Source organism: Microcaecilia unicolor, chromosome 10 (genome assembly GCF_901765095.1).
Source record: "Microcaecilia unicolor chromosome 10, aMicUni1.1, whole genome shotgun sequence".
Taxonomy (NCBI): Eukaryota; Metazoa; Chordata; class Amphibia; order Gymnophiona; family Siphonopidae; genus Microcaecilia; species Microcaecilia unicolor.
In genome coordinates, this window is record NC_044040.1 from 32,500,152 (window position 1) to 32,524,781 (window position 24,630).

A 24,630-nucleotide genomic window follows, 5' to 3' on the forward strand; every position below is an offset into this window, starting at 1 on the left:
AGCACAATCGTTAATATAAGGGCCAATTTTAAACAGCAATCACCCTTGCACATGTGCAAAGCAGGAATCCAAATAGAAGCAGACATGCAGAAACAGGGCAAGACTTGGACAAAAATCTGGCACAGGAGTAGGAACAGAACAAGAAGCTGGAACAAGACAAGAGGCTAGCCATGTGTCAGGATACAAGGCAGGAAATAGCACAGATAATGACCCAGCGTAGGTCTAGCTCAGAAGCAGAGTGGATAAGCCTCCAGTTTTCTGGGTTGGCCCCAGCAGGGCCAATCAGGCAAGCCATGCCCATTCAGTAAAGGACAGGAAGACAGTTCCCTTTCAACCAGGGCAAGAAAGACAGGAAAACAGCGCCCCTTAGAGAAGCGGAGGGAAATGTCCAGCTGCAGCAGACAAGTACAGGCTGCTTGCTTGTCTTGATATATATAACACCAGCTCCCGGCAGGCCCTAACACATTTACAATGATATCTCTGGTTTTCACCAGGACCTATTGCAGGAAATCCATAGTAGCACTTTTTTACTTGTATTAATACAACCAACTGTAGGAAACCTAATAGTTTTCTAAATGGTACTGTGCTTCTACTACTACTACCACTATTTAGCATTTCTATAGCGCTACAAAGCATACGCAGCGCTGCACAAACATAGAAGAAAGACAGTCCCTGCTCAAAGAGCTTACAATCTAATAGACAAAAAATAAATAAAGTAATCAAATCAATTAATGTGAACGGGAAGGAAGAGAGGAGGGTAGGTGGAGGCGAGTGGTTACAAGTGGTTACGAGTCAAAAGCAATGTTAAAGAGGTGGGCTTTCAGTCTAGATTTAAAGGTGGCCAAGGATGGGGCAAGACGTAGGGGCTCAGGAAGTTTATTCCAGGCGTAGGGTGCAGCGAGACAAAAGGCGCGAAGTCTGGAGTTGGCAGTAGTGGAGAAGGGAACAGATAAGAAGGATTTATCCATGGAGCGGGGTGTAGGGATGGACGAGTGTGGAGAGATACTGGGGAGCAGCAGAGTGAGTACATTTATAGGTTAGTAGAAGAAGTTCGTCCATCATACAGCAGAATCTTTTCATCAGCATATAGTAAGGGAAAGGGGGGAAATGAGACTTGATATACTGCCTTTCTGTGGTATTGTGCAACTACATTCAAAGCGGTTTACATATATACAGGTACTTATTTTGTACCTGGGGCAATGGAGGGTTAAGCGACTTGCCCAGAGTCACAAGGAGCTGCAGTGGGAATTGAACCCAGTTGCCTAGGATCAAAGTCTGCTGCACTAACCACTAGGCTACTCTTCCAGAAGGAATGACTTTCCTTAACACAGAATACAATATTTGGGAGGGAGATATATTTTTGTGCTTACACGTTTAGAGTGTATTTATATTTCAAAGTCCTGTATTGTAGCAAATTGAAATCCTTTCATTTTAGAACTGGTAGTCCTACTGGTAGTATGCCAATATGCTTTAAATAAAAAAAAAAATAAAAAAAAAGAACCACAATACGACTGATTGCATGATTGTTTTCTTAGATTGTACAGTTATAATTGATTCTTTGTCAAATAACAATAGCTTATCATATCTACAGCGTTTTCTTCCTTCAGAACAATAGAGTATAACAAATATACTCTCACAGGCTACTAGAACATTTTCACATACCCAAACTGAAATAAAAAAATAAAGTGTGGGAGATCTGTTACTGTAAATACTTATTTTGTTGAAACAATAAGGCTCCGATGCTCAGAGGTAAATGCGCAACAAAGTATATACGTTGTCCCAGACAAAAATCCTTACAGAAATATTTTAAACTTCTATATAGTATTTCGTCATAACGACATAAAGGAGTGCAATCAATATATTCTTTAGTTCATGCAATTTTTATGTATTGTATGCATTTTTTTATTGGGATCTTCAGATGCTACTGCAGCTCACACCATACGAACACAGCGTTCTTTTGAAACAGTGGTTGTGGCGCAAAACGACATTGATCCACCTATTAGTGATTTTTAAATTACTTCAATGTATCTAACTTCATATCAAACATTTTTCAAGCCGTCAACAAGTCCCGATTAACATAGAAACACCACTTATCTTTGGCTGGCAGCAAAATTTCAACGCAGGAGAACCTCAGCCTTCTTGGCCAGGTTTCAAGAAACTTCCTCAGGTTCTAGCTACATAGTGATCATGTTCCTGCATGAGAAGAAAAATGGATGCCAGAGGTAAATGCGAGCACTAGAGACCATTAGCACCGGACTAGCGCCTGCATTTACCTGCGTTTAGTGTTCAAAGCCACGGAGTGCAGAAACGAACAAGAGTGCAGCCTATCGATACAAGTAGCATGCTAATGTATGCTGATGCACTCTTCTCCTGAAGCTGCCCCATGCTCAGAAAAACAGCGTGCCAAACAGCTTAAACCTTATGTCAGCTCAGAGCTGGCGTTAGGGCAGGAGGAAAAGCAGACTAGACTAGAGGAACAAGTTCCCCAACAGGGAATGTTTGGTCCTGGTTGTATTGAAGCAGGGACGGAGAAGCTGTGCGAGCTCGATCTGTAAAGTGGCAACTTAATAAAGATAGTGCCGTGTTAGACTCCCTTGGATCTGTGAAATATCAAGAGAACAGCATATGTTCTATGAGTCGGGACTATTGGCATTGGTAGTACTGCGTCCACCTCTGAACTCCTGTGAATGCTGTTGGCACTTCTTTCTCCTCCTCCCCCCTTTCCGCTCTGGCATTCTGGGCGTACGCTGAAGAGTTGTGCTTGATGCACAACTCTTCAGTGCATGCACCAGGCACCCTCCTCCTGTTTTGCTTCCTCATGCTCGAAGATAATAGCGTGTATATCATTTGCATACTTTTAGCATCAAGCAGGAGGAAGTAATTCCTCAATGCTGTTTTGACAGTAAAACTTCAGTGCTGTTTCATGCAGCGCTGGTGTTTTGATCATCTGGCTGTAAGTGAGGAGCCAGTTTTTACACTCGTGTTTTAGATTGCTATTGTGAAAAGCATTTAAAAAGCAAGAAACAAACACTTGCATGGGGACTCAATGCATCACCTATCTTAATTATTGTATTTTAAAATTTGATAGGAAATTGCATACCACCCCAAATGAAGCTTGACTTAATTTGGGATGGTTTGAGTTTTCAGAAAATGTTTTCATAGTGCTTACGGGGATAGTACTGCTGCTTGAATGTGTAAAAGAAGGGAAGGGAAATGGGACTTGATGTACTGCCTTTCTGAGGTTTTTGCAACTACATTCAAAGCGGTTTACATATATTCAGGTACTTATTTTGTACCAGGGGCAATGGAGGGTTAAGTGACTTGCCCAGAGTCACAAGGAGCTGCAGTGGGAATTGAACTCAGTTCCCCAGGATCAAAGTCCACTGCACTAACCACTAGGCTACTCCACCACTAGCAACATTCCATGTGGAACCTCAAATAGTAGCAACATTCCATGTAGAATTTCAAATAGGCTGGGATTCTGGAATCTTGCTATTCTTTGGGGTTCTACATGGAATGTTGCTACTTCCTAAGGTCTGCATGGAATCTTGTTAATGGGACTTGATATACCGCCTTTCTGTGGTTTTTGCAACTACATTCAAAGCGGTTTACATAGTATATTCAGGTACTTATTTGTACCAGGGGCAGTGGAGGGTTAAGTGACTTGCGCAGAATCAGAAGGATCTGCAGTGGGAATTGAACTCAGTTCTCCAGGATCAAAGTCCACTGCACTAGGCTACTCCTCCACTCAGGAAAAATGAATTATATTACTTATAATTTAATTTTTGAGAACGGCATTTCTTCTTTCATCTGGTCAGTGAAATATTTCCGTAGTCCTGAGGATGGTAACATAACTTTTGAAAGCTACTGAAATAACGAATAAATTATACCAAGAAAAAGAATTACAACTTATTTGCTGATCATTTTTTATTTTTTATTTTTATTACATTTGTACCCCGCGCTTTCCCACTCATGGCAGGCTCAATGCGGCTTACATATTATATACAGGTACTTATTTGTACCTGGGGCAATGGAGGGTTAAGTGACTTGCCCAGAGTCACAAGGAGCTGCCTGTGCCTGCAGTGGGAATCGAACCCAGTTCCCCAGGACCAAAGTCCACCACTCTAACCACTAGGCCACTCCTCCACTCATTCATTTTGCATTTATTCATGAATGTTTTAGTTGCAAAGTAAGCTGCAAAAAAAAAGGTTTATTTATATGAATCAGTAGTCAGGAGGACAGCAGGGGCAATGCTTCTATGGCGTACAAGTTACCAGTTCAGTGACATAAACAGGACCCAAGTGCCCAGTATAGGTATCCAAGGCGCATGCACAAGCAAGACTATCTCAACGTCATGGCAGACATTTTGACTGTGGAGCCAACATTGACAGGAGTGCCTGAGGATTGCTCTTGCCCTGACTAGGCCACTAGACCCACAGAGTTTTAAGGTTGACTTGGGGAGGGCTCACAACTGGATGGGGGACAGATTTTGCTCACGGGTGTTGGGAGTGAGGCCCTGCCATGCTGTTTTTGGCTTTGGCCGAAACTGCATAGTGAATTTCAGCCTCAGATTTCATTTTAACCAAAACAGGGAAAAAAACAGTTTCTGTTGCCCTCTACTGGTAAATACCCATGCAAAGATATTTAAGAACGTGCCGATGTAGAAAAATACATGTGTATTTTCTGGTATATTTCATAAACTTATTCATACAAAGGGAGCTAATTAGGGAGCAGAATGAAATTAATTTTATTGGCATTTTTGAGGTGGTGGTACACACTAAAGAAAAAAGCTCAGTTGCCCCCTCAATCACCGGTGGAGACCCTAGGTCCAGATAAGTAGGTAGCTGACATGCATTCTTCAGGGTGGGTGTAAATGCTGACAGGAAAAGTTTAAAAAATGTAAATTTGTAAAAAATTAAAAATTATTTCTCTTGGAAAGGAGTGGGGCTGTTTCTATGCTTCCTGATGCAGCCTCACTTCCTTGGGTGCTGACCACCACTCCCCCCCCCCCCAATAGTAGCAGCCATGCAGAGAAGTGGCACGGGAGGGGGGAACAGAACAGAAAGTGCAGTGGCTAGAAGCAGCAGGGAGGAGGAAGCAGCTAAAATTGTGAAGACCATGGCATTAGTGACAGCCATGGCACTCCTGAACCCCCTCTTCTCCCTCTCTCCCTCACTCACCCCCCCCCCCCCCATGGTGACAGCATACTTCTGTATGTGTTCTAGAATGTTATTCTGTGCAAAAATATCAACATCACAAACGTGCAATAAATGTTTGAGTGGCTTATATTTATCTGCAGAATAGCATTACAGAACATGCAAATGTATGCTGCTACTTTTATTTTATTTATTTATTTTATTTTTGTTACACTCATCTTTAGTCCACAATTTAGAGGCCTTACACAATACTAAGAAAAACATAGAATAATCTTCATTAAAGGAAAAAGATGGCAAAGTGATAAAGGGAATGGAACGACTTCCCTTTGAGGAAAGGCTGAGAAGGTTAGGGCTCTTCAGCTTGGAGAAAAGGCGGCTGAGGGGTAATATGATAGAAGTCTACAAGATAATGAGCGGAGTAGAGCGGACAGATGTGAAGCGTTTGTTTACACTTTCAAACAACAACAAAACCAGGGGACACAAGATGAAGCTAGAATATGGTAGATTTAAAACAAATAGGAGAAAGTTTTTCTTTATTCAGCGTGTAGTTAGACTCTGGAACTCGTTGCCAGTAGTGACAGCAGCTGGCCTTACGGAATTTAAAGGGGGTTTGGACAGATTCCTGAGGGAAAAGTCCACTGAACATTATTAATTTTTTTTTTTTGGGGGGGGGGGAGGGGTTTGCCGAGTTCTTGAAGCCTGGATTGGCCGCTGTCAGAGACAGGATGCTGGGCTTGATGGACCCTTGGTCTTCCCCAGTATGGCGGTGCTTATGTACTTATTTACCATGGTATAAATACTTATTACGGAGTAGAAGTTGTTACATTGCTTGGTTGTGGCATAGGTGATTGAGCTAACTTAGTTTCCAGAAAAGTATTTAACTGTTTAGAGTAAAAAAAATACATATTTAATGGAATTCAACTTTAAGACACGTTTGCAAGAAAAATTCAACCAAAATAGAGCGCCTAGTTGCAGTGCTTTTGGGCGTAGCTTAAGAAACTATTGTCTTGTCTTTTGTGTAGTTTTAGAGACATCTGGATACATTCTTATTTTACAGTCCAGGAAATTTTTTTCTCTATGAAGGAAATATTGTTTCAGTATCCAGTCTCTTTAAGTGTTGCTGTTGTCAATCCCACATTGTCATCTTCAAGTATTTGAGTTAAATTCATATCTAATGTCTGTACAGGCACATCCACTCTCCATGTTCTAAATCTTTCTTTATGAAAGGCAGCATATAATAAATTTTTGATATAGGAGGATGTGACTGTTCAGGAATGTTTAAGACCTTCGTTAGGCATTTTTTAAAAGCAGGAAGAGGTGAGATTGAAAGTTGCTTTGGAAAATTTATAAGCCTTAGGGTATTTGAACATTGGTAATGTTCCAAAATTTCATTCCTGTTTTGTAGGTAAAGATTTTCTTTAATCATGTTGACTTGGATTTGTTGACAGTTTTGTATTATCTTAGAATTATTTTCAATACCTTTACCCATGTTGGCTACCTTTTTATCCAATATAGGTATTTTTTCAGACAGAGTTAAACTGTTGGTTTAAGGATTTAAACTTTTGTGAGAGAATCTCTAGACCAACCAAAGCTTCCCATATAGTGTCTAAAGTTATTATCGCAGGTTTATTAGGCAAAAAAGACTTGGTAAGTCTATCTCTGGAGTGGAATCCATCGTTAGCTGTCTCTCCAATGCCAGATGATTTTCTCCCAAGGCATTCTCTTCCCCTTCACCCGCCATTGCCATCGCAGGGATAGTCGGCGTCTCTGCTCTCTGGGCGGCACCCGCGTCTGGAGACCCCATCGATTGTTGAATATCCGGGGTTTCCTGAACCATCCTCTAGATTTCCACCGGCATAGGAGGGGAATTTCGCATTTCAGGACTGAAAGATGTCTCCGCTTCCAGCCGGGAGTGTGGCAGACCTCTCCCCAGACTCACCGGCAACGAAGAAGTTCCTGACAAAAGACCCAGCATCCCCACCAAAGGCAAGTCAGGCGCCGCGGGGCTGGTGCGTTGTTTGCCTCGTCTTTTAGGCATAGGGATATGAAACAGTATTACAACGAAGTGAAGAGTAAATCAGGAGCAGCTTCTCAAGCTGCTCACTCGGCTGCCATCTTCCGTCTTCTACACACACACACTTATATATGCGTCAGAACAAATTAAATGTGTGTGCCTGTTTTCACTGAAATAGGTTTGTGTATATATGTATATATATATATATATATATATATATATATATATATATATATAATAAAACGCACCTCCAACATTCTAAAGCTGACTGCATGGTTGAGGCATTCCTGCTCTCTGTATCCATCTCCTGAATTGACATCACGTACTTCCGGGTTCGTCACAAGCAGAAGTGACCAACCGCACGAGGTTTCTCGGCTTCAGAATGTTGGAGGTGCATTCTATTAAATAGGATTGGTCAGTTCCTTGAAGCACAGCCAGAGCTCAGCGTCCTGCACAGTTATGCTCAGACGACCCTCAGGGGGAGGAATGCTGGCTTCGGCCTAACCCCTGGTAAGCCTTTCCTCAGCTGAGAGGTGCCCAGCTCTACCACCGGCTGCCTTTCAGGTGCTGTGGAGGACTTGCAGCTGATCTGCATATCCTTACAGCCTTCTCCGGGGTGACACCCAGGTCCACTCCGATCCACTCAGGGCCTCCGCTCTAGGTGCCGTGTGCCGGGGCATTTTTCTCTTTACATCTAATCATCTTCCCAGTTGCTAAAGTACCTCAGTCATTTATGGCCCCTATTCACATTCTCTTTCTAGCCCTGTCCCTTCCTAATCTTTTCCCTCACCCCCTACCTCTCTCCGCTACAGGAACTCACTGCCCATCCATCGACTTCATCACCTCACCTTCTCTCCTACCCTCTTCCTCCCTCTTGGCTTTTAATCTCCGCCTCTTTCTTCCGTCCATCTTGCCTTCCCCATTCCACCTAAATACCTCTCGCCTTCGACGCCTTCGTGGCCACACCTCTCCTACTCTCCTCCGCTCTCTTTTACTCCTTCTCTTACTCTTAGCCGGTGACATCAATCCCAGTCCTGGCCCCCCTCACCAACTATTATCCCAACTCTACAGATCTCACCGCGACCTCTCTAACCTCATCTCTATTTCTCTACTCCCCTCCTCTTCTCTGCCCTTCTCTTGCGCCCTATGGAATGCCTGCTCTATCTGTAACAAACTCGCCTATATCCAGGACCTCTTTATCTCGCGTCACCTCCATCTGCTCGCCATAACAGAAACCTGGCTCTGCCCTGATGACTCTGCTTCAGTCGCAGCCCTGTGCCATGGCGGTTATCTATTTTCACATACTCCTCGCCCTGCTGGCCGTGGGGGCGGTGTTGGACTACTTCTCCCTTCCTCCTCCAGATTTCAATCCCTTCTTCCACCTCAATCTCACTGTTTTTCCTCCTTTGAAGTCCACTCTATCCGCCTTTTCTCTCCTCTGCCTCTTCGAATAGTGGTCATTTATCGTCCCCCTGATTAAGTCCCTTTCATCCTTTCTCAGTGACTTTGACGCCTGGCTTGCCTTCTTCCATGATCCTTCCTCCCCCTCTCTCATCCTTGGTGACTTTAATATTCCTGCTAATGATCCTTCCAACTCTTATATTTCTCGCTTTAACATCCTCCTTTAATCTCCAACTATGCTCCACCTCCCCCACTCATCAAAATGGTCACTGTCTTGATCTCATCTTCTCCTCCAACTGTTCACCCTCTAGTTTCCTTGCCTCTGATCTTCCCTCCTCTGATCACCATCTTATAACTTTCACACTTAAATCTCCTCCCTCCCAGTCCCGTCCTATCTTGTCTAATTTATCTAGGAATCTTCACGATATTGACCTATTACTGGCTAAATCCAGAGGTCAATATTCTATCCTCATTCTTCTTGACCTTTCCGCTGCTTTTGACACTGTCGATCACAGCATACTTCTCGATACCCTGTCCTCACTTGGATTCCAGGGCTCTGTCCTTTCCTGATTCTCTTCCTACCTCTCCCTCCGCACCTTTAGTGTTCACTCTGGTGGATCCTCTTCTACTTCTAACCTTTTGCCTGTCGGCGTACCTCAGGGTTCTGTTCTTGGTTCCCTCCTCTTTTCTATCTACACTTCTTCCCTTGGTTCATTAATCTCATCCCATGGCTTTTCCTACCATCTCTATGCTGATGACTCCCAAATCTACCTTTCTACCCCTGATATCTCACCTTGCATCCAAACCAAAGTTTCAGCGTGCTTGTCTGACATTGCTGTCTGGATGTCTCAAAGCCACCTGAAATTAAATATGACCAAAACCAAGCTTCTCATTTTCCCCCCCAAACCCACCTCCCCGCTCCCCCCGTTTTCTATTTCTGTTGATGGCTCTCTCATTCTCCCTGTCTCCTCAGCTCGAAACCTTGGGGTCATCTTTGACTTTTCTCTCTCCTTCTCTGCTCATATCCAGCAGATTGCCAAGACCTGTCGTTTCTTTCTTTACAACATCCGTAAAATCCGCCTCTTTCTTTCCGAGCACTCTACCAAAACCCTCATCCACACCCTTGTCACCTCTCGTTTAGACTACTGCAATCTGCTTTTTGCTGGCCTCCCACTTAGTCACCTCTCCCCTCTCCAGTCGGTTCAAAACTCTGCTGCCCGTCTCATCTTCCGCCAGGGTCGCTTTACTCATACTACTCCTCTCCTCAAGACCCTTCACTGGCTCCCTATAATTATCAAATAGTGCTATTTTTTTATTTTTATTAGCGTCACCAGCACGAGCAAATACAAAAGGAAAAAAGAAAAAATAGAGAGGATGCCTATGGACCTACAGTCTCGTTTCCCGTTTGGATACCCCCCATTATGAGACATCTACATTATAAGCTAAGTACCACCACTACTATTATCTAACAAAACAGTGACTTTATTGAACATTGTGTTTTTTTTAACTGGTAGGTAGGGAGGGCTGTGCTATGATGGTGGGTCCCAATGTTATGTTTTAAGCTGGTTACGGCTGTGTAGCATGCATGGGCATGCTGAGCACATTCACTATTACACTACACGTGATTGTCTTAGTTAAGTTTAATGGTTAGGTTTCTAGTATTGGTTATCCTGTTATAAATAACAGGAGTCAATATTCAAAGTGAACTAACTGACCAAAAATGACTCCTGGCTGGTTAAATTGCTTGTTTGGGGCTATCTGCTGATTTCAGTGGCACTTAACCAGTTAATGCTGCTGAATATCACCACTAACCTCTAAACTCAAAGCTGGCTGTTTTGTGGGCGGTCCATGGGTGGAGTCATAAGTACATAAGTATTGCCACACAGGGACAGACCAAAGGTCCATCAAGCCCAGCATCCTGTTTCCAACAGTGGCCAATCCAGGTCACAAATACCGGGCAAGATCCCCCCAAAAAGGTTCAGTACATTTTATGGTGCTTATCCCAGAAATAAGCAGTGGATTCTCTCCAAGTCATTTTAATAATGGTCTATTGACTTTTCCTGTAGAAGCCGTTATAACCTTTAATTAAAAAAAAAAAGTTTAAGCATAAAAACTAATGTAAAGCACCTTCCCAGTATATATGATGAGCAATATATAATAATAAAACTGAAATAACTAAATAATGTCAATTAAAAGCAGGTATAAACAATACAATTTAACTCCTCCTAATAAAGTTATATCTTGCAGAGTAAACATGTATTGGAATTTGGCTTAGGACTTGCCATCTGCTCTGAAATGAATAAACAAATAAATAAAAATCTCTTAGCATTGTGAAATAGTTCCATATGGTGCCTCATTCACCTCCTTTTGTTTCCACTACAAGATTTAAAAAAACAGCTGGAAAGGGTATATTGGTAATTGAACACATAGTTACAGTGTTCCTAATTGATTTAAACAAAAACAAATCATTGTGGTGTAGAACTTTCACCTGAAAAAACGAGTTGCACTTGTTTTGTGTATACACCCTCCACTATTGTCTTTGCTTCCTTCCTCCTCTTTTCCTTGCCACTGTTTGCTCTTAAGCAAGCCTATAATCAGATAGCAGTGGGAGTGAAAGCCTTGTTACATATATAATTTCCTTATCATCCTACTAGACCAGTCCAGACTAATGGGTTTTGTCTCCCTATCAGCCAAAGGAAGCAGAGACTAGAAGATTCAGATGACATTATCAGTATAATAGATGATGCTTCCAGGAATATTCCTAGTATTTCTCTGTCTCCAGCAGATGGTACAGGTTGAGTGGTGCAGCAGAATTTCTTCTGCATAAGCCTTTCTCCCCCAGGGTGCAATCCTGAACCCTTTCAGGCTTATTTTCGAAAGAGAAGGATGCCCATCTTTCAACACAAATCGGAAGATGGGCGTCCTTCTCATAGAGTCGCCCAAATCAGCATAATCGAAATCCGATTTTGGGCGTCCCCAACTGCTTTCTGTCACGGGTATGACCAAAGTTCACGGGGGCGTGTTGGGGGTGTAGCGAAGGCAGGACTGGGGCGTGCCTAACACATGGGTGTCCTCGACCCATAATGGAAAAAAGAAGAGCGTCCCTGACGAACGCTTGGATGACTTTACGTGGTCCTTTTTTTCTTACAATCAAGTGTGTTGGAGTATAATACTTATGATATGATACTTATGCTGACCCAAAATATTTGTTTTCTGACATGCAGAATGTTTGTTTTGACCTGTTGCTACCAGAATATTTGTTTGACAGGTTGCTACCACAACGCTCCGTTGCGGTGGGTAACTCACTACAGGACTGTGCTGAGAAACAAGTCCAAAGGCTGGTGTTTTCATCAGAGGGTGCCTGGGAGAGAGGAATGTAGATTGGCCACTCATTGTTCTGTTCCAGGCACACTTGTTTGTGAGCTGTTATAAAAAGAGGGGAGGCCCTGGCTGAAACAGAAGCTCTGTACCTGGTTCGAGGGACGCCTCTCCAGTGTGGGATTTCCTGCAGATCTCTGGGCGGTCATTGGTGCTTTCCCGATTGCTGTTGCAGCTCAGATGAAGGCTACAATCCTGTGGTGATGTATGTATACTACATAAGAGTGTTATGTAAAATGTGTGTGCCTATTGATGTGTGAACTGCATAAGAGTGTTATATAATATGTGTGTGCCTATTGATGTGTGAATAAACCATCTTTAAAGCAATATCCGAACCCTTGATTTGCTACATCAAGCCACAAAAATGTGCCCATTAAATGACCACCGAAGGGGATAAGGGATGACCTCACCTTACACCCAGTGGTCACTAACCCCCTCCCACCCTCAAAAAAACATTTTTCAAAATATTTTTTGCCAGTCTCTATGCCAGCCTCAAATGTCATACTCAGGTCCATCACAGCAGTATTGCAGGTCCCTGGAGCAGTTTTAGTGGGTGCAGTGCACTTCAGGCTGGCGGACCCAGGCCCATCCCCCCCTACCTGTTACACTTGTGGTGGTAAATGTGAGCCCTCCAAAACCCACCACAAACCCATTGTACCCACATCTAGGTACCCCCCCTTCACCCATAAGGGCTATGGTAGTGGTGTACAGTTGTGGGTAGTGGGTTTTGGGGGAGAGGGGCTCAGCACACAAGGTAAGGGAGCTATGCACCTGGAAGCAATTCATGAAGTCCACTACAGTGCCCCCTAGGGTGCCCGGTTGGGGGGGGGGGGGGGGGTTGGGCGGCTGAGCACACAAGGTAAGGGAGCTATGTACCTGGGAGCTTTTTCTGAAGTCCACTGCAGTGCCCCCTAGGGTGCTTGGTTGGTGTCCTACCATGTGAGGGGGACCAGTGCACTACGAATGCTGGCTCCTTCCATGACCAAAGGGCTTGCATTTGGTCGTTTCTGAGATGGGCGTCCACCAATACTTTGTAATCCCAATTACTATGTAAGCTGCATTGAACCTGCTTTGAGTGGGAAAGCACAGGGTACAAATGTAATAAATAGTTTCCATTATCGCCGAAAATCAGAAACGACCAAGTCTAAGGACGACCATCTCTAGGGATGACCTAAATGTCAAGATTTGGGCATCCCCGACCGTATTATCGAAACGAAAGATAGACCCCCATCTTGTTTTGATAATATGGGTTTCCCCGCCCCTGTCTGGGGACGTCCTGCGAGGACATCCTCAGGAAATCTTGAGTGCCCCTTTCGATTATGCCCCTCCACGTCATACAGAATACATAATGTTGATGTTTGTCACATTTGATTCACTACGTAAGTGTCCTTTTCAAACCATTTCACATTTCATATGTTTTTCCTATTACGTTTTCATCAATCTATGTATGTATAATCAATTTATTGGATTATTATCCTTTTGCATTGTAATTGTCCAGTGGTTTTTACTGTGCATTTTTCTTTCTATTTTTGTTTCTTACCTCTGAGGAACTTTGGATGTTATAATTCCATATGGGATGTGAGGCTAGTTGTAGTCAAATTTCAGGCAGCATTTCTTAAAATTAGATATGATGAAAGGTTTCTGTGTACCAACTGGCAGATGACAGAAGACGATTTTTGGGGGGTTATTCTTTGTTTAGTTAAATCTTTTGTGACAGTTTGGTATATATAGAGCCCACAGGGAAAGCGCTTAATATGCTAGAATGATAGGAAGCTAAAGTACAGCATTTACAGTTGTAATATTTTCTGTCACTTGTAGAGAGAGCATTTTTCCCCAATCTTAAACTGTAAGGCAAAAGCAATCCTGTAGTCCCCGAGTAACATTCAATCATCAGTACGTTGGATATGATTTCTAAAAGGTTTTTCCTGCAGGCATGAACTGGGAGAAGGTGTTAGGTAAATTAGGGGACACTGTATTTCAAAAATAAGATTGCTTTTACAATTCTTGGGCCTTGTATATACTGAGGTTGTTTCCAAATTGGTGCCTCTAGAAAGAATCATTGAAAAATTAGGCCCATTAAGAGCAGTTCTGTAAACTTGGCACTAACATTTAGGTGGCCATTACGCATGTAAATGTTGTGAATATGAACATTTCAACGCACTTAGGTCTGCGCATAAGTACTAGCAGGGCACCAAACACTTTTCTAAGTTAGCCATTTAACTCCATAGCATGTATTCGCAAGGCTGTGCACACATGGGTGGTGCATGGGCAGGTGGATTTAGGCCCTTGATCATAGGGTTTGGGATTAAACTATGGTGCTTGGCAATGATTGGTCTAATTTGGGAGAGGATATTAAATGGTTTCATTGAAATCAGAATTGGGAAGTTTGGTTGTGATCTTAGATTGTTCTCTTTCTATGAAACCACATATAAGGGAGGTGGTGAAAAGCTCCTTCATTTTTTGTTTTTTTGTCGCTGTGTAGAACATTGAAGAATATTTTAGACCATGATGATTTTAGAACTGTGTTGCATGCTCAGGTTTTAACTAGGCTTCATTACTTTAACTCATTATATTTGGGCCTTCCAAGCACATTAGTGAAAGCATTACAGATTGTTCAAAATGCTGCAGCCAGAATTTTGGTGGAAGTAAGGAGATGTGAACATATTAGATCTGTTCTTGCATCCACACAATGGCCACGGGGGTATTTTAGCAGAAAATTTAAGTATTGTGCATGATTGGATCAACATCATGTTGATCCAGAGTTAATGTGGAAGGATATCATTGCTGATGTGTTTTGGACAGTGAAGCACACCAATATGTCAATGTACACACCAGGAAGATGCTTACAATCAGAGAGGAGGACCCCATTACCTCACATTCCTTTGGTGAGACAGTTCCACTTATGCAAAACTAGGAACAGGGCATTACAGTTGCTGGTGCTTCTGATTGAAATAGGTTACCTTTGGCATTGATTGATGTAAAATACAATGAGTTTCAGGAAACAGTTGCAAAGTTTGTTTGTTCTTGGGTCAGGTCTCTGGCTGTGACATTTAAAAAATTGATTGAGGAAGGCTTGGTAGTTCTTTGGATGATGTTATAAGGCAGTCATTTGTTGTCTAGTGATTTATTATGTATGTTTTATGTATGGTTTTGTTATACAGTAGTTATTGTTTGTCCAGTGTTTTATTTATTATATGTTTGTTAATTGTACCCAGCCCAGAACTGGGAATGGACGGTTTACAAGTATTTCAAATAAACCCACCTACTAGGGTCTAGATCCAGTCTAATTGGAAGCCTAAAGGAGGAGAAGGGAACAGCTGGAATTCAAAAGAAAAAAATGTTGACAAAAGTCATGCACAGTTGGTTAGTTATAGATTTGGCAGGATATGAAAATTTATATTTATTTTAAACTTGATGTACTACACCTTGGCTCAAAGCAGCAGTGAGACTCAGGAAGACACACAGTTGCAGGAGCAGAACAGGTAAGATACACAAGGGCGAGCCCTTTTGTCAGAGGGCTCATTTGTCAGTGGCCATATTGAGGGCAGGCTCTTTTGTCAGGGGCTGATTTGCCTTGAGCTATTATGTCAAGGGTTTATTTTTGTCTGGTTTTTATTTGTCTGGGCTATTTTCTGCTTGGGCTTTTTGTCGGGGCTATTTTTATCAGGTACCCTATTTAACATATCTATTAATGATCTGGAAATGGGAATGACTAGTGAGCTAATGTGAAAAATTGCTGGAAGACCTTAGGAAACTGGAAGACTGGGCATCCAAATGGCAGATGAAATTTAATGTAGACAAATGCAAAGTGATGCACATTGGGAAGAATAATCCAAATCATAGTTATCTGATGCTAGAGTCCACCTTAGGAGTCAGTACTCAAGAAAAATATCTAGGTGTCATTGTAGACAACATGCTGAAATCTTCTGCCCAATGTGCTGTGGTGGCCAAAAAGCAAATGGAATGCTAGGAATTGTTAGGCATGTGATGGTAAATAAAACCAAGAATGCTATAATGCCTCTGTATCGTTCCATGGTACGACCTCACCTTGAGTATTGTGTTCATTTCTGGTTGCCGTATCTCAAATATAGCAGAATTAGAAAAGGTTCAAAGAAGAGCGACCAGGATGATAAAGGGGATGTAACTCCCCCTCATAGAAGGAAAGGCTAAAGAGGATAGGGATCTTCAGCTTGGAAAAAAGATGGCTGAGGGGGGTATATGACTGAGGTCTATAAAATCCTGAGTAGTGTAGAACAGGTAAAAGTGAATGGATTTTTCACTTTTTCAAAAAGTACAAAGACTAGGGGACACTAAATGAAGAAACTTGTAAATATTTTAAAAAGAAATAGAAGGAAATATTTTTTTAATTCAACGAATAGTTAAGCTCTGGAACTTGTTGCCAGAGGATGTGGTATCAGCCGTTAGGGAGGAGTTCTGTAAATGGCACCTATAAAATTGGTGCCGAATAAAGCGTCAAAGTTAGGTATGGTTTATAGAATAACGCTTAAGCCTGTGGATTGCGTCTACATTTAGGAGTGCTATTTGCACTAATGAAAACATGGAGCCCCCTTATTCTATAGTTACGCATGTAAATTACACCCCCGACCTGCCCATGACCCTCCCATTTCTGCGCTCCCTTTTCCGACTTGCACATAAAATGTAGGCGTGGATCCCATGTCTAAATTTATGCACTAACATACTCATGTCCCAAATATTAATCTCATAAGCAGGATTAATTAAGAAATAAGCTTAAATTCTTCTGGGGGTCATCAGATTCACATGCAACTCACAGCCATATGAACAGTCCTGTTCTATCACTATAGGCGAAATGGTGTGGTGCAAATCCTCACAGAATCCCCCCTTTTTTTATTTTTTACAGCTTTTATATCCCAAAATTGCACAAAATAGCAAAAATATTTAAATATAGCACAAGCACACGTGCTTCTTCACACAAACTTATCTTTTAAATGGCAGCAACTGAAAAGCGTCAAAGAACCCCCGCGGGGTTGGGCGGGGGTTCTTTGACGCTTTTCAGTTGCTGCCATTTAAAAGATAAGTTTGTGTGAAGAAGCACGTGTGCTATATTTAAATATTTTTGCTATTTTGTGCAATTTTGGGATATAAAAGCTGTAAAAAATAAAAAAAAAGGGGGGATTCTGTGAGGGGGCTGGTGGTTGGGAGGCGGGGATAGTGCTGGGCAGACTTATACGGTCTGTGCCCTGAAGAACACAGGTACAAATCAAAGTAGGGTATACACAAAAATTAGCACATATGAGTTATCTTGTTGGGCAGACTGAATGGACCGTGCAGGTCTTTTTCTGCCGTAATCTACTATGTTACTATGATTTGCACCACACCATTTCGCCTATAGCGATAGAACAGGACTGTCCATATGGTTGTGAGTTGCATGTGAATCTGATGACCCCCAGAAGAATTTAAGCTTATTTCTTAATTAATCCTGCTTATGAGATTGTTTGGGACATGAGTGTTTTTGAATGTTTAGTCCCCACATTTTTTTCTATTTGGTGGGTTTGAAATAAAGTAAATTTATGCACTTGCATGTTAATTGAATCTAATTAGTGTCATTTGTTGAAAAGCCAATTGGTGCTAATTAGCTCATTGTTCTATTAAAATGTGTATGCAAATTTGGCATGCACCCAAATTTGCGCACATTTTTTAGTGCTTTTTATAGAATTAGAGGGTTAGTGTATCTGGGTTTAAAAAAGGTTTGGACAAGTTCCTGGAGGAGAAGTTCATAGTTTGCTGTTGAGGTAGACATGGGGGTATGCCAGTGCTATTTGCTAACATGTTGCTAAAATTGCAGTAGATTCGCACTTGTGCTATATTAGAGGAAAAAGACCTCAGACGCCGCAAAAATCATCATCCCAAACCCTGAAAACATCTGACATTTTGAGGGTTTGGGCTGATGTTTCTTGCGACGTCTGAGGTCTTTCTCCTCCAGTGTAGCACAAGTAGTGAATCTGGTGGGTCCACCCAGTGTTGAAGTTTTTCACTTATTTGCGTGGATCATTGTGACCATTTTTTCTTATTAAGTAAAATTACAGTAGTGCGCAATTGTACTACTAATGGCCCTAATTACTGCCTTTACACTATGTAGAAAATTTCAGTAAATTCCCTCAGATTGCAAGACCCTTTTGTGCACCCCATTTGACCTCATCCTATACTCCCTGTTGGGGGGGGGGGGGGGTGCGGGCACCACTAGTTAAGAAGCCTTGACATAGATGAACTCTAGAGTGAAGAGGATGGAAGTAAAGCACTAGGGAGACCAGCAGGGAGTGGCAGTTACATCCCACTTACAACCCAAAACAAGAAGCACATGGGGATAACTTGATCAGAGGAGCAATTGCAATCCTAAATGGCAGTGGTACAACTTAATAGGCTGACTAAAGGATGTGGAAAGAAGAATTGACTTTGGGCAGACTGAATGGACCATTTAGGTCTTTATCTGCTGTCATTTACTATTACTATGCTTGTATTATATCCATGCTCGGTACAGTGCTAGTTATGTTTTTGTTTTCTTGTTACACAGTTTGTTCTTATTTAGACTGGGAAGAGCGAAAGCAAGAGAGGCCAGTTAGAGGAATGCAACAACAACAAAAAAAAAAGAGTTCTTTTAAGATCCAGAAACCTGTTTTTCTCCAACAAGTCTCATAAAAGAGAGTGTTGAAGTACTTTACTGTTCCCTCATCTTAAGCATTCCAGCAAATAAGGCTGTCAGCTGGGAGAACCATTTAAAGTGATATGCAGCCTGCAGGGGACTGTGAAAGAATGAAAGAATAGAATGGCCTTAAGCCTTTCAATAAAATTGATGCATCAGGCAACACCGGGGTGGTATAAATCAAGCACAAGGAATGATGCTTCGGCATCTCAACTTCTTTACCCATTCTTGGCCATGGCGCATAGGTGGTTTTGCAGTCCAAAAATATTGCAGGTTTGGATGAGAACAAAGACAAAGTTGTCTTGGGGGGGGGGGGGGGGGGGGGGAATAGGCAGGAGGAGGTCTTCTTAGCAAAAGTTATCAACAGGGTCTGGTTTGCAGGATGGCCACAATGAATATTCATCAGATGTATTTGCATATATATGGTCTGACAACAAAGTTAATTTGCATAGCTTATCTAGGCTGATAAGCAGACCAGTCTATAGCTATTGGGGGGGGGGGGGGGATGACAGTTAAGAACCTTGTGACTAGTATATTGACGCTTAATATATCAACCAATGGCAATAACCCTTCACTGTCAATACAAGTTAACACTTCAGCAATCAAGTGGACAGGATAGATTCACTTATTCAAAAACTAACAGCCGGAGGAAAAAGACCTCAGATTTTGCATGGATCTTATACCAAGCCCAAAATATGTTAGGTTGAACAACAGGGTCTCACGGCGATCGTTCAGTCATTGGCCAAAAAACCTCTGCGTGTAATCTTTCATCTTGACGTGCATATAGTCTCTTGTTTCGTGCAATTCAATTTTAGAAAAATAATTCAAAAACATTCAATACTTCAACTGCAAAAGCCAATTGAAGGGGCACTTATCTTTTCACACAGGATCCCGACAGGCACCCGCTTTACTGCATTGCTTCGTGAGGGAATCTCCCTGCTAAGTATCTGAAATATCCTGCAGTTAATGTATTGAAACAAAAAAGTGACTCTGTATATTAAATTCTCTAACCCAAGTGCCCTGTAATGTTACCTGTGCCTACTTCTGATTAGCTTAGCTTCTGCATAAAGTTAGACATAAAAATGGTGCTCATTTTAAAAACAAACGCTTACACCCCTTCCCCAGTTGGCTACCGTGCTGGAATAGAGGCAGACAAAACAAAACTTGTACCGTTCATAGTTAGTAAAAACAGCTCCAGTCTACATTGGTAGTAAGACCCTGGGGTTCCAGTGATCTCAAGCAGTGGATCCATCTCTGCTCTCACTCTAAAAATCTTTTGTTAATATTTCCCCTTCGTTTCGCTGTAACCTCAGGGTCTTAGTACCAACATAGATTGGAGTAACAATGCAGAGTGTTCGGGTTAGAGTATTTAATGAAAGGTAACACACGGAGGTTTTTTGGCCAATGACTGAACAATCGCAGTGAGACTCTGTTGTTCAGCCTAACGTATTTTGGGCTTGGTATAAGGCCCATGCAAAATCTGAGGTCTTTTTCCTCCGGTTATTAGTTTTTGAATAAGTGAATCCATCCTGTCCACTTGATTGCTAGTTTATTGATGAACATTCTACTACAGAGCTCCCCATATCTGATCCTTGAGGGTGGCAAATTGGTTTATATTTGTTTGTTAGAGGGTTTGATCTACCATCTTTCATAATAAAACATCAAGGTAGTTTTTAGGATTTCTATGATGAATATGCATGAGATATTTACATACAATGGTGGCAAACGATACAAAAATATCCCTTACATATTTAGCATGAAAAATAAAAATACTGAAGCCCAGACCATTTTGTGGTCTTTGAATTTGGAGATTCGTTTTCTGGTGACTAAGAGAATGCAACGGCAAAAGTATAAACAAGAATCCGCACAAAGCAAGCAAGCAAAGAAAAACAGCGGAGTGGATGAAAGAGGCAGGAGATCTTTTATTGACAGGTCTTCAATCTGACTCAACACAGACCATGTTTCGGCCACAGGCCTGCGTCAGGAGTCTGTAGCTATAAGTACATAAGTCATGCCACACTGGGAAAAGACCAAGGGTCCATCAAGCCCAGCATCTTGTCCACGACAGCGGCCAATCCAGGCCAAGGGCACCTGGCGAGCTTCCCAAACGTACAAACATTCTATACATGTACAAACATTCTATACATGTTATTCCCGGAATTGTGCATGGACAATAGGTCTAGAAACAAACTAGATGTAAATCGCACAAATAAACAACTATTCAAAAGCGCCCCATCTGTTTCTTAGATCTTTCCTCCTCTGCCTGCTTTTTTGCAGCTTCATGGGGTTAAACAGATTAAAATAACCTCAGCATTTATTATTTGCTCTCGGTAGATGTGACATGCTCCTGGCCCTCTGTGCATTTGGAAAATTTAAAGGGCAGTTTTTCACTACAATCACAGTGTTTTTATGAGAGGGATATCCCAGAATCTAGCTTGCTTTGTTAGTTACACCAGCCAGGCTATTTTTGGAATTTTATATCAGCTGGTGACCCACTGCCCCTGATGCAGCTATTTTATACTGACGAAACATGGCCATGTCGAACATTTTATGTTAAGTTTCTGGGAGATTGTAATCTATTAATAAAAACTGTGTTTTTTTTTTTTACAAGGTCTGCCTTGTTGTTTTATCTTCCATATTGAACTTGGCGGACCACCTGCCTTGCTGCTTTTTTGTCTTTGGTACAGAAATATTTATCTTATTTCTAGACCGCTTAATATCTAGATAGGTAACAATAAAACATATAACATCAGAAACACCACAAACGGTACCCATATGCTTTCCACATGCATGAAGGAGAGTGCAAAGTATGCATAGAAGAATAAACATGGAGTTTTCTGAATGAAATCTTCTAAAATAAGGGCCATATTAAAGAAAAAAAACAAAACAAGAACAGTAGAGAACATGCAGCACAAAATTATAAATAAGACATTTAACATTGATAGATATAAATAAAGGGGTATATTTACTAAACTGTGCTAAGTTTTTGCACTTAACATGGGTTAACAGGCAAAATCAATATGCCTTAAGTGCAAAGACTCTGCAGTAACCGTTGGGGGCATGTTCAGAGTTATGTTCCCCCTGCAGTTTCTGTGCAGACAGGTTCGCTAATGCGTGTTACTTGCAGGCCCGATGAGCATGGATGGGTTCATCTCTCACTTCTTGAGGGTGGTGTAGGTGAACCCATGTTACCTGAATATTTAACAGTGCATGCTGCCTACTGTGCAGTCCACTTTCCACCTATACCTTGCCCGTTCCATGCCGCATCCTGCACTGAGCAGTTAGCGCTAGGTTTATCCCACGTTGGCTATTGTAATGTACGTTAGATGTTAGCATGGGCTAGCAGCACTAACAGTGCATGCTAATACCGACGCTGACTGCCCCAAAGCTCTTAAAGATAAACAGAACATTCAGCAGTGGTTTAATAAAATCTGATGTGCTGTGTATGTGCCTGTGTATGTACTGTTGCATGGAAATCTCAGAATACTTTTAATATATTTTCTGCTTTATACCATGAGTGTGCTGTCTGTAGTGAGAATACAAGTGTTTGATTTTTGAATTTTCATGGAATAAACCTATTTTTAAATGCTAATTATTATTATTATTATTTTTTTACTTTTAGCTCAATAAGCAGCAATTACAGATAATAAAGGAACGGTTTCAGGCTTTCCTGAATGGGGAGACACAAATTGTGGCAGATGAGGCTTTCTGCAATGCAGTTCGAAGTTACTATCAGGTAAGCTGAATGCATTTTCTTGTCGTTTAAATTTTTTTTTTTTTTAATTAATTAAGGCATTGTTTCTTCCTTCTAATGTTGAGAGACAATTGTGATACATTTAAAGGTTTTAGATCCTCACAGTACACCTGTTATGTTTTTTTTTTTTTAACGATTTAAAAGCTGAAAATCTAGCCGCCTGAAGAGAGGAGATAAACAGAATTGGAAAATATCCACTTGTTTAAAATAACCCTGGCACACAAGAAAAATTTGACATTTTTTTTTTATATGGCTGGCAATTGCTATCTTTTTCACCATATGTTTTTTATGTGAATTAATTTAATAGCAGCTAAAACACTGGTTATTCTTTTGTGAGATTTCATTTACAAGGAACATTTTCTAATCCTCTTAATAAATTATTTTTCTGTGCAAAGTTTGCTGTACATTAGGCATTATTCTCATATCAGTTTTAATCCTCTTTGGAAATGTTGTTAAAGTAGAATATGTTGATGTAATGACGTTCTTCATCCATGCTAGCCCAATCCAGGCCAGTGGCAAATATGCCCTCCATCCAACAGAGGGAGGCAGACCAGATTGATGCTACATCCACTATGTGTGTCAGTGCAGCAGGTAACCTGTCAGTATTTCTTGTCTCCAGCAGAGAAGATGACAGGTGAAGCAGGTCAAGAAAGAACTAAAAGCTCTGGTAGCCTTTGGTTTTGTCATTGGGCAGGTCCTGGGTGCCTGTGGCATGGAGTTTTCTTTCACCTTCATTGGGCTTTGGAAGGCACTGTTAAAGCTGGTCTAGAAATTTCTCACTGAGGACTTCTTGGCTGGAGTGGCTTGGCGGTAAAGTTTATGTTCAGAAAAAGGCTGAGCAGTGGGAGAAGTCAGCATGCAATTTCGCCGCTGCAGCCCCAGAGTCCCCAAATTGGTACAGCTAGAGATCCACCACCCAGAGATGCCACACTGCCCAAATCACTCAGCATTGGTGGTGAGTAATATAGCGTTTGGCTGTTCCGCTTTCTCCCATCTCCTGGGTTTAAAAGGGATGCTTTGCAAGCTAGTAGCCAGCCCCAGAGTACCCCTTAAGGAAGGGTTTCAATTATACCCTGTTGAAGGAAGATATCTGTAGAGCAGCAACATTATAGACTGGACCTCCTAGCAAGAAAACAAGCCTTCTTTGGAGCAATAGTCAAAAGATGAAGAGAGCTTTTGTATATTCAGCTGGTCTGGCATGGATGAAAAGTACCACTGCATCTTACCTGATAACTGTCACTCCTTGAGTCAGGCTGATGCCTGACATATATTCTGCGCATGTGTGGGCGTTCGGAAGTAGGTTTGTGAACCGGACAGGGTGGTGCTCCTCCCTGGTTTTGCTGAAAAATCAGTTCCCCTGAAGACGCCATTAGTCTGGCGAAACATGGCCCATGTAGGGAACTAAAATCGATGAACAGTGATTCTTTTGTTCTTAAGTCTTGCACGGAGTGATTTTTCTGAAAAAAGTATTGCAGTGGACAAGAACTTTGCAGGAAGAAGATCTTTGGTTCTGCACAATCTCTACCTAAGCTAAATAGCTGTTATTCAATTTTTTGAACATCAGTTTTTAACATCTTTTTTTTTTGGACATTGTCCATCAATTGAGCATTATTATCAGGATGGAGGTAGGATGTGCTATGATGTAAATGGGGTGTCCCTGCAAAGCTTGGACTTGTAGTCCACAGCAATACACCAAAACAACTGAGCACAACAAATAAATATTTATATAATTTTATTGAGCTTTTTATAAAAAGTAATTATGTATACAATATGAGTAAATGAGAATATTTTTAATACTTTAAAATTTCTACTAAGGTTTCTGTTATAGTTTGCTAATTTTGTAATTTGAAACCGATTTTTACTGAATACCCAGAATTACATTTGGTATTTTCACTCCTTGAGTCCTGCCAGACCAACCTTAGAACCTGCTCAAGGAATTCGGAGGTAGTGGGGGTGGAGGGTGTGGAGAGAGAGAGGTCATAGGTTGTATTACTTAGAACAAAAAGAAAAAAGGAATATGTGGGTATATGAATGTAAACTTTGAACAATAGATGGGCAATAAGAAATCTAAGCACTTGGCTATGGAGACAGCTTTTTATAAAAACTAGTGACAAGGCTACCTGTTGCAGTGGAATATATAGTGGATGGAGCAAAAATTTGCTCCATCTCCCCCCAGCTTAAGGGAAGGAGATATTCCCACTGCTCGGGCAGGATTCAAGAACTTATATATCAAAAACGGTGAACCAAA

The 24,630-nt window shown here is 41.6% G+C and overlaps 1 protein-coding gene across 5 annotated transcripts in view; it reads left to right on the forward strand.

The window, feature by feature from the left end:
• CADPS2 (calcium dependent secretion activator 2) overlaps positions 1–24,630 on the forward strand; it is a 596,794-nt gene that overhangs the window by 90,571 nt on the left and 481,593 nt on the right. For all 5 annotated transcript variants that reach the window (XM_030215887.1, XM_030215888.1, XM_030215889.1 and 2 more), the window contains exon 2: positions 22,251–22,364. In XM_030215887.1, coding sequence (XP_030071747.1) covers positions 22,251–22,364 — 114 coding nt within the window. The remainder of the gene's footprint in view (positions 1–22,250; positions 22,365–24,630) is intronic.